Genomic DNA, 11,500 nt, shown 5'->3' with positions numbered 1-11,500 from the left:
CAACTCAACTCTCTACACAGATAAAAATCTGCAAAATACTCTCTGTAAAAATTCAATCTTTAAGCACTAGTTTTTAATCGTTCCAGTATATTTCTAGCATTCTAGGACTTGTCATTTTAGATTTCAGCAACTTTATTTGTTATATTTTTATGTCTTGTAAATTCCTACTGTTTATTGAAAATATAAACGATGTCAGGGGTTTATTCCTCAAATTCCAGTAGTTTTCTTTTTTTTTTTGGCGTTATATTAGTTTAGGAGATTAGAACCGACGATCAAATTTAGGATTCGCTTTCGCTTGAATATTTAGAAGTTAGATTTTATCATTTTCACATAAATCGGTGCATCTTCGCACCTGGCACGCCCGCAAATTTCAAATATTGTGCAAACACACATATTCCAGCTGCAGGTTTGTTAATGAAGCTTTCAAGGATTTGTTGGAGATTGAGTCTCCAAATGTGTGTAGTTGGTGCACGATGATTGGAGGGTTTGAGGATGCAGGTTTGTTGTATGAGGCGAATAAGTTGTTTGACGAAATGCCCAAGAGAGATACCGTGTCTTGGAACTTGATGATCTCGGGTTATTTTAAGAATGGGAGATTTGAAGATGTGGTAAGAGTGTTTGTTATAATGTTTTGGGGTTGTTATGGTGATCCTGGTTTTTTTTTTTCTTTTTCTCGCGTGATGAAAGCCGTTGCCACGCTAGGTTATCTGGAGATTGCTTTACAGGTGCATGGTTTGGTTCAGAAATTTGAATATTTAGGAGGTACCGATGTCGGTTCTTCACTAGTTGATCTGCATATAATGTCGGTGCACTAACTATGCCGAGAAAGTATTCTTAATGATAGCTAGACTTAATTTTTTTTGCTGCAATAGCATGGTTTATGGGTATTCCAAATTGATGGAATTGTTAACACTCTTAATTTATTTTATCAAATCCCTGAGCGCGATGTTTCTTGGAACACGATGTTTTGATTCTATGTCAGCATGGGATAGTGGATCAGGCGTCCGATCTGTTTTTTTGAAATGTTTCAAGAACGTTTTATGCCAACTCCATGACTTATGCTTCTATTATAAGTTTGTGTGCAAGAATGGTGATTTGTCGTGGGGTACTCGTATACATGCTCAAATTGTTAGGATGACACCATATCTTGATGAATATATGGGCGGTGGTTTGGTCAATTTGTATGCCAAATGTGGCTTGCTGGAGTATGCAAGCGGGTTTTTAATAAGTTGATAGAGAAGAATGAGGTTGCGTGGACTTTTTTGATTTGGGGTGTTGCTCAATTTGATTCCCCCATGGAAGCTATGGAGGCATTCAAAAGGATGAGGAGGGTCTGTACCATCAGATGAATGTACTCTTGCTACTTCTTGGAGTTTGTTGTAGTTTGGAGGACAAATCCATGGGGGAACTACTACACGCATACTCATTTCGGATTGAAGTAGATTCCTATGTGCCCGTGGGGAATGCTATCATCACAATGTATGATAAGTGTGATAATGTTCAAGATGCAGATCACGCCTTTGATTTGATGCCGGTAAAAGATATAATATCATGGACAGCGATAATAACTGCTCTTTCTCGAGTTGGGAATGTGAAAAAAGTGGGAGAATATTTCAATGAAATGCCCGAGCGGAACGTAATCAAATGGAACTCAATGTTAGCCACATATGTACAAAATAGTTTTTGGGAAGACGAACTCAAATTCTATGTTCAGATGTGTAGACTTGGGACTAAAGGAGATCGTATTACATTTTTAACTTTACTTAGTGCATGTGCTTGTTTAGCTTTGTTGAAACTTGGAGAACAAATTATATCCGTAGATGAAAAATGTGGTTTGGCTTCACACATCTCCGTGGTGAGTTGTATTGTCACTCTGTATTCAAGGTGTTGAAGAATCGGAGACGCACAAAAGTTTTTGAGTCAAAAGTCACAAAAAATACCATACCCTGGAATGCCATGATGTCTGTGGATATGCTCAGAGTGGTTATGGTAGAAAAGTGATCGAAGTTTTGAATCTATGTTACAATTGGGATATAAACCAGACCACATAAGGTACTTGTCAGTTCTATCAGGTTGTAGCCACTCTCGACTTTTATCTGAGGGTCAACATTATTTTAGTTTTTGACTGAAAGCCATGGTATCTCTCCAACATCTGATCATTTAACCTGTATGAAAGATCTGTTTGGTCGGGCAGGTTTACTGGAGAAGGCTGAAAATTTGATAGATGAAATGCAACTGGAACCAAATGCCTCTGTTTGGGGAGCTCTTCTTGGTGCGTGCCGTGTAGCAATGTACCATTTAATAAATTTGGGGTGGCGGACTCTGGGAGCTATGCACTTATGTCCAACATGTACTCTGATTCTGGAAAGTTAGAAGGTCTTTCAGATGTGAGAAAATCAATGAGACAGAAACAAATAAGAAAAAACCCAGGTTGCAGCTGGATTGAGGTCAACAACAGGGTTCATGTGTTCACTGTAGATCATACTTGTCATCCACAAAGAAAGTAAATTTACGAAAATTGGATAAGCTAATGAAAAAAATAGAGGATTCCGGGGAATATGTCTATAAATTGGATTTTCTGGGCCAAAAAGTTGTCATGGCGAGAAGCTTGCTGTGGCCTTTCGCTTTCTGAGTTTGCCCTCTTGGATGACTGTGTATATCATGAAGAGTCCACGAATTTGTCGGGACTGTCATTTAGTGATGATGTTGATATCTGAAGCTACATCTAGAGAATTAGTCATTAGGGATGCACCTCGCTTTCATTACTTTAGAGATGGTTCTTGTTCTTGTGGGGATTACTGGTAGGTGTTGGCGTGTGAAGTACGCTTTTCAGACCGACTTAGCAGTTCTATCCCTTTTTATTGGAGGGAGTTTCAAATAGTCTATTACCCAAAGATTAACTCATCAAGTGCGTAGACCAGCAAATTTTTTTTGTTGGATTCCATATACAAATGGCAAGTCAGAAGCGAAATGTTATTATTGTCATGCAGAGATGCGAAACACAAATGTCTGAGTTATACTTATTTTATCTCCCTCCATAATAGAAAAATATGAACTGTGAATGAGTTTTTTGGGTTCCAATTTATGAGAAACTCTCGCAATAATTTGGTTTTGTTTCTGGTATTTTTGTAAATTAGTTTGAGAAACTGTATTGGAAAACACGGTTTATGCTTTATTTCGTTTTTTGAAAGAGATTTTTTTTATGGTTATATTTCTATTTTTAATGGTATATGAGATGGCTTAAAATTTAAATGTAGTTCCCAAAGTTACTATATAATATCATGATAAAGCATTTTTGGAATGAAATGACAAGTTGAACAAAGAGTAGTATTATGTTGGTATGGCAATGAGATGAAAAAATATTTTGGAGGAAATAAAACCAAACGTAGCAATAAAGTCCTGGAACTGTGGCCGCCAACATTTACTTCACTATAATATTTGCGTGCTTGTGTAGAACCTTGGTAGATCATGATGGTGTTGTTGCACCTTCATGTTAACTTGTATTCTTCCTGTTACACTTAAAATTTTGTTTATTCCAGCTTTAATCACTTTTACATGTATCAACAGATCATGGTAAATACCAAGGTATGTCGCTTGAACCGACCACGGGTTGAGTCTTTCTATTTTGATTGCTATATGCCTGAACTTGATTATTTTAGTATGTTTAGGTTTTACGTTTGGCCACTGATCATTCATTTGTCTGTATGCTGGTATGCTCTCCATAGACAGAAGAAGTAGCAATGTTATCCTATTGTTTTATTTGTTTAATGATTTATTGAAAGCTACTTGCTACTGGGAGTTGCACGGCTTCCATTCTTCTAGTTTAACAACTCAAATCAATAAATAACTTAGCTTTCGCAATTAAAACTAAAACCATGATATTTGAATCACCAAGTCGAACAATCCACCAAAAACTCTGTTGCACAATACATTTATTGAAGTTTCTAATAAAAAGTTTGGTTGCAAACGTGATAAAACACAGATGAATCTGTCCTCATTTATGTTCTGCTCAATGAAATCAATCTACGTGCATGCATGAGTTATATATATCACTTGAGGATCATCACAACTCTGATAATCACTTGGTGAATTTGACATCAGGGTTTCTTATTGGTTTGAGCCACATATCAGCCATCACACGTGACGAAATGCTCCACAAAAGATCCGGTCCCTTTGATGCAAATTGTTTTGCCTTCTTTCCCGCCTTCCCCAAACCATATGCTACAATCCACTGCAGTGAAGTAAGCCGTTGCTTCTCATTATCCCACATATTTTTGCTTCCTGATGTTCTCATTTTTATGCCTCCAACTTGCAAACTCGTCACTTTGTACTTGTTCTCCTCGTAACTGTAAGATGGTTTGCTGGATATACATGGTGCGTGAATCAGTGCTATCATAGGACCTCCTACTGCCTCATACTGCCTCATTGGGTCCCGTAGTTGGACTACCACAAACATTGTTATGGTCGCTGCATCATCATCAGAACCTTTTACATTTTTCTGTTTTATCCAGTCCTCAATTGGAATTGCAGATTCCAACAAGTGAGTGAACACTTTTCCATCAGCTGCAGTGGTTTTTGCATCGAGCGGGGAGACATCAAATGGAGCAGCTTCTTCAGCAATATCCGCCTGAATTTTTAGACCTTCTACTGTCATATTCTCAATCTTCTGCATTGAAAAAGCCAAAATCTCATCGACCGTTAATGGTTCTTCACTGACAGTCCATATTCCAGTTAAAAATCTTTCTTTTCTGCCGCTATTCAATGCAGTTCCTATGGATTTGAGAGCAGCAAGGCTTCGAGCAGCACTTGAACTGGCACCTTCTTTGTTCCTTCCTTGTATAATATGCGAAGCAATGCCTTCAAATGCTATCTGCTCTGCTGTTTTACCTTTGAGCTCATCCAAAGGCATCAATGATAAGATCTCAGAGGTCAATTCTTCAAGACCAATTGCTGCCATCTTCTGAAATAACTCGAATCCACTCTTGCTTGATTGAAGAACCAGTGGCTTTGATATCTGCATTGCGAGTTTTGGTGTGTCTTTTCTTGCCACTGCTGTATCTAAAGGATTCATTGCAGCCAAGTAGCCTCCATTCCTTGTTTGAACCACGCATCCCAATCCCTTCCCAAGATCAGGAAGAAAAGCCTCAGAATCCATCTCTTCTGTATTTTCATACTTTTCGAGCTTCAGCAAACGGGTTTCGTCATGATTAACCTTCATATCATCATCTGAATCCTCGAGCATCTGAAGAAACTCTCTTGTTACTTTATCTTCATCTGCATCTAACGTTTCTATCATGGTTTCTTCATCTCTTTTGATTGGTTTCTCTCCCCCCATCATAGATTCAAGAGCCTTTATTTGCTGAGCAATCGCATCTAGCTCCGCCAACCTTGTGATGTGAGGCTGATCCTGAACTTGCACAACTTCCTTCACTACCTCACTTGAGAAAGATACTTTGTCCGAATTTTCTTCAGATTGCTCGTCTTCCTCTCTATCTTTATCTTCAATTTCTACTCCTTTATCCTCAACATCAAAGTCAATTAGATCATTATCATCCATCTTCGTCTCTGGTATCTCGGACTTTTTTACCGGAAGAGAAATTGAAGGAGGCGTAGGAGGAGCTGGTTCATCAAGATTCAGTTCATCAATCCCTTGTAGATCTGCAGCCTCTATAGTCTGTGACGGTGTCCATGCTTCAGCTCGACTCGACATTCTTGGACTCGGAATACTAAATGATGACTTCGACTGTTTCCGGGCAATAGAGGGTGAATATGTTCTGCTTTTCCTGGGCTTCTGTCCCTGCCCCTCCGGCTGACTATATATCCCAAGGCCTCCATCTTTCTCCATGATCTGGAATCCAAGTTTTAGAACAAGTGCACCTCCCTTGGCTTTACCAGACAGATTTAGAGTACTGTCCCATTGCTTGACCCGAGTCCCTTCAAAGCTCTTCTCTACAGAGTCCTGAATCATATTACTCAAATCCACTGTGCTTTTCCCGAAATCAAGCTCGTCAGCATCAACGGCCAGTACATAGATAAGAAATGGCCGCGGCTCGAATTTCATCTGCGTTCCACTACCAGGGGTGAAGTAAACATGGCACCTCATGAATAGAGTCTCTTCAAAATCAGCAACTCCCTGTGCCACCCTGGATGGCATAGTCTGCACGGCTCCCTCCTTGGTTTCCTTCTTTCTAACACAAACTGCCATTCGAAGACCATTCATGGAAGCTGGAAGGCCCTGAACAGCGACAACTTCGACAGAGAACAAGCAGCTAAGCTTCTGCATGCCGATGTGTGACAGGGCGCGCATCGGCTTCCAATTCCAAATCCCCTTTTTTTCTGATGTAGCAGCTGGTTGGTCATCAGTCCACTTGCTTTTGCCTTCTTTTGGAGCTGACCTTTCGCTTGGTTCTGTCTGCTCGGTTTCTTCGTCTATCTTCGGCCTAGACCGCCACGGAGACAAGGACATGCGCCTTGTTCTAGGCTTCGGGTTGATGATCTTCACCTCGTTTTTCTCAGTCCCGGTCGAATCCGTGGTGGGAACTGCACTTCTTGGGAGAGCAAGAGAGGCAGTTCTTCGGGCAGTATTTGAAGAGTGTGATTGGTACATCGACTCACTAAGTTCCTCGAGTTCTTGTAGAATCTGTGTGTTTGAATTTCTTCTTGCAGGGTAATCAGCTGCCATGATTCAAGATTCTGCAAATCAAACTATAAAAAATAAAGCGTTGCAGCGAAACTGTTGAGGATTTTGGGACTTGAAAGAGAATAAAATTGGGGAATGATGATTGGTGAATGGCTTCTCGATTAATTCAAGAAACTTGCACGACTAAGAGCAAATAGGCGGTGCACTGTGAACCAAGAGTTGGGTTTTGGTTGTTTTTGTGAAGGATAAGGCAATAACGTTGATTTATCAGAAAAAAGACACTGATGATAATTGAGAAAGGAAGTCATGTAGTGACAGTTGGAATTTGATTTCGGGCATTAATTATGGGAACCCAAAAAAATAGAAGACAACCATATTACAAAAAAGTTGGGTCTTTGTTTTCACCTGTACACTGAAAATCCGAATAAGTAATTTCTGGATTTTTTTAATTATTTTTTTTTTACGCACACCCACAACCTCTACCCGTAGGTATGTACTGGATTAACTGTCACGTACCGTACTTTTTACTACTTAAAATTTGCGAAAGAATTAAAAATTTTCTTGCTTAAATAATGAACTTTCAAAATTTAGTAAAATAAACTGTACGTCTCCACATAATGTCTACCAAACGTATTTGCTTGAACCACAAAAATCGTAACATAAAACCAGAGTATTTTCAACATTTCAAATATCCTTAAAACTTCAACACATGGCGGTCCTCAGGTTTAGCCTTCCGCTCAGTCCAAGCCAGCTCCTTGGTCCCCACCCCTAGCCTCCTCAACATCCTCCTCACCTACATCGATCAAGTCTAGTGAGTCTAAAGACTCAACACGTATAAACTGGAAATAACGAGTAATACGTAGTAAAACCACACGCAACTTCAAAATAGAGCGTACATATTGGAAACATAAATCTGAACATGATAACATAAACGTACTTGAGCGTGATCATAATAGCATAACATAGACGTGCCATAATCATAAGGACTTTTCTTAAACATACTTGCATACTTGAACATACATACTTCATCATTTTGCGTAGAGGCATGTTTCAAAGCAAGTGACCCATACATAATAAATGCCTGATAAGACAAACCACAGTACTGGGCTGACAGGGACGTATCCACTGCCACATACATGAGATCCCCGTTCATGCTTTAACGGGTGGATTGGTCCCCGTTCATGCTTTAACGCTTTCCAATCCTGATCTAAACCCGTTCATGCTTTAACGGAGTGGAGAGGTCTTCGGCCACGTTCACCGACTTCCAAACCCATTCATAATTTGGTCACAAGGCATTTAGCATACCTCAAAAACTTCAAATATTTTCTTTTGCACGTCAACATACTTACTTGACGTTAAGGGATTCGTTGGATCTCGCTTGGGGCCGCTGCTGCAACATACTAACATGAGTTTGAATACTTAACTTGCATAACTTAGACGTAGGTACTCGAGCTCACCACCAAAGTGATTAAATAACTTATGACATTCTAGTTCACTCGGGACTTGACCTCGTTTAATCATCGCACTAACTACGATCTTGAACCCCAAATCAACTCTTAAGGTGAACTTAAAATTATTCCCCAAAAATGAAGGTACACGGACCCCGTGCCAAGGTCCGGTTCTGGGTCCGTGTAGGTTCTGGAATGACACACCGAAAAGAAAGAAGGACACAGACCCCGTGTAGAGGTCCGGGTAAAGGTCCGTGTACCTACTGGAAATCTACACCTCGAGTGACACACTAGCACGGACCCCGTGCCAAGGTCCGGGAAGGGGTCCGTGTACCTGCTGTATACGCAAACTTACGAAAATCCAGTACATGTGCTGCCTAATATGCTAGACTCGATTGTACAGACTATAAACCGACACCTCGAGACCCTTCTTAGGATGCTACTACATTGACTTAAGCCTATACAATTGCCCCAAAACAACCACGCAATCACAAGTGCACAATAAACCCATAAACACGATATATCCTTGACAACAAAATGGTTTGCACGACTACTCATTCTCCCAACTGCCTAACGACATGAAACGAAACATCCATAACCATTCCAACATAATTAACAATGTACCTATACGCAGCAACGATCACCCGTCGATCCCTAACGAAGCCTGCAACATTAAAACTTCAAGAACGCATCAATATCATAATTTTCAGAAAAACGCAGTTTGAGCAGTCCCACGAAAAACGCCATAACTCACTCAATATTTATCCAAAAATTTTGAATTTTATATCAAATCAAAGGTATCAAAAATTTCTACGATTTTTGTGTTGAAAGTTTTCTCAAAATCATGACAGAAAATTCACAGTATTTAAAAAGACAGCAAAAACGTGATTTTAGATCCAAAAACGATTTCAAAAGTGATCTAAACATAATTGCTCAAACTTCCACACAACATTCACATGGTTTTCATACAAAATACATCGCAACGCATACTATGACATGATCAATGCAGGAAAAACATATTATACGTGCCTTTTTATATTAAAACTCACGATACGGCGATACCGAAGCGGAGATGGTGGGAGAGACGATCCCGAACGACTTGGCTCGATTTTCTTGGAAGAAAACCAGCGAAATTCTTGCTGGAAATTATAGAGGAAGGGGCGGCTGCTCTATGGATTAGGAACCCTAGGTTTTTCTTTCAAATTCTGAAAATAAAAATGTGTAGTGTGTGTTGTGTGTTTTTGGCCGTGTAAGTGTGTGTGTAGGTGTGTGTGCTTGAGTTTAGAAATAATTAGGGGATGATTTTTGCTTAATTATACCATTAACAATGCTAAACAAAAATACTAATTAAAGTGTTAACTCAATTAACAAATTAATTAAAATATCATCCCTACTATTCTTTAAATAAAATCTCCTAATTAAAATAAAAAGCATAAACACTAAATCTTTAAAGGTTTTGAAATCTTAAAATCACTTAATAAATAAATTAAGCTTTAAAAGACTAACACTTCATAAATTAATTAAAATACCCCATCCTTAACTAAAAAAATAAAGTACGGCATTAAAAATTTTTGCCAAAAGTCGTCGCCGGTCTTTCCTCGATCCCGCCTCGACCAATCGCCGGAAACATGAAACTCGAAAAACATTTAACGTGCATCACCCAAACATAAATAATTTTAAATAATGCATTTAAATAAATTATGCATGGCTAAAACTCATTTTAAATTTAAATAAATGATTTAATAATTAAATAAATATATGGAATTTACGTGTACTGATTTTGGGCACTACATTAACCCTCGGGCTGAACGTAGTAGCCTGCAAACCAAGTGAACTAGGTAAAGCACATTATGCAAGTTTTGTGTAACATGTTCGTCCAATAAGGTCAGCAAAGGTGGGATTAGTGGCTCCTGGTATAAAAGCGTTGTGAGTCACCATCTCCTTGCCGGCCAGATTTTCTGGATATATTATTTGATCTTTTGGCATAAGTGCACTGACATGAGTTGTTGGTAGTCAATCAAATTTGAGTTCTTCCTCAGCATAGACTCTTTGTTTCTAAAAAAATTGATCATGAATCATACGAGAAGAAGGGTCCATCTTGGTTTGATCAAATTCAAACTCAGATAGTGACTTAACTACATCATCTACTGAGGTTAATGTCATTTCTAACAGATTTCTGTCATGATTTGGATTTGGAGTGGCAACATCATGAACTGTAGTATCTGTATGAGGAGGAGATGGGGGTGGAAAATGGCTAATCAATAAATTCGGCACTAGATTTTAGTTGTGCAGATTGATTGTCAGCTAAAGTTGATGAAGCGGCCAGAGTTGCTAATCGATCACTAGTACTTTCTTCCGAGAGCTCAACTGTTGAAAGATTCTCAACAAAACTTATCGGTTCACTGATTGGAGTTTCCTTAACAGGAACTTCAAACTCATATGAGGGTTGGTTTCTGGCCGAATGTATTGCAACCGTTATTTATTCTTCTATGACAGGAGGGGTAACTCGAGTTCCTAGCTCTTGACTTTGACAATCATGGAGATGGATAGAGAAACCATCTTTAGTTGGCTTATCACTGAAGCGTCATCTCTGGTTGTCGGATAGTGTGCATAGAAATTCTCTCTTTTGCTTGATGATCTTCCTTAGCACACTCTCTCGCAGTTCCATACCAATGAAGTCTCGTTGCTTCAGTGCTTAAAAAATCAAATCAATTTCAGTCAAGTCGAGAATCTTGTTTTCCAGTTCTGCAACCGATTTTTGTATTCTTTCTTTTATAATTACTTGAAAATCAACCACCGTCCTGTTGTCCACCCACTTGTCAAAAACCCAAGTCTTTCCTTTACAATTTCATCAACTCTCTCCATTGCGACATTTGATGGTGGCTTGAGCATTGGATACTTTCTCTAGTTCTACAAGTATCCACTTCCCTTTGGTTTTTGGGTCAATGGAGGCTAGTCTGGATTGAGTTGCCACTTCTTCTCGTTCCTGAATCTTGACCCCTTTCAGACTTGAGATAAGAACAACTAGAATGAGAGCTAGGTGAAACGGCTCGGAGAGGTGTTTAATCAGCTTGATTTTCTTGACTTTAGGCTTGGCCGTCCTCTTCTTATTTTCAATAAACACTTATGTGAGAGGGACCTTCTCTAGAGATTCTTCTGAACCAGTATCAGAAGAGAGGACCAACTTCTTTTTAGTATCTTTAACAGGTGTCTTTTCCGGCTTGTCTTGGTTATTCTGTTTATTCTTTTCACCTCTTTCAACCTTAACTGCCAACAGCTCAGCTTCAGTTGTCATTTGTTTTTTCTGATATGCTTACATTGTCGGCTAGTTGACGAGTTTTGCGGATGGTGCTTAGAAACATCTATCAGCATGTTGTGTTTTTACAACAGATAGCACAATGGAATAGCGAAC

The 11,500-nt window shown here is 39.2% G+C and overlaps 1 protein-coding gene and 1 long non-coding RNA gene across 2 annotated transcripts in view; one reads left to right on the top strand and one right to left on the bottom strand.

The window, feature by feature from the left end:
- The window catches only part of LOC140959266 (uncharacterized), a 98,410-nt gene that overhangs the window by 15,011 nt on the left and 71,899 nt on the right, over positions 1–11,500 (top strand). The gene's annotated exons all lie outside the window — the stretch shown is intronic.
- LOC140966400 (protein PLASTID MOVEMENT IMPAIRED 1-like) lies at positions 3,839–6,900 on the bottom strand. Its single transcript, XM_073426700.1, has one exon. The coding sequence runs from the start codon at positions 6,680–6,682 to the stop codon at positions 4,079–4,081; it is 2,604 nt and encodes an 867-aa protein (XP_073282801.1). The 5' UTR covers positions 6,683–6,900; the 3' UTR covers positions 3,839–4,078.

Source organism: Primulina huaijiensis, chromosome 2, assembly GCF_012295235.1.
Source record: "Primulina huaijiensis isolate GDHJ02 chromosome 2, ASM1229523v2, whole genome shotgun sequence".
Lineage (NCBI taxonomy): Eukaryota > Viridiplantae > Streptophyta > Magnoliopsida > Lamiales > Gesneriaceae > Primulina > Primulina huaijiensis.
This window is presented reverse-complemented; position numbering and strand designations above follow the sequence as displayed.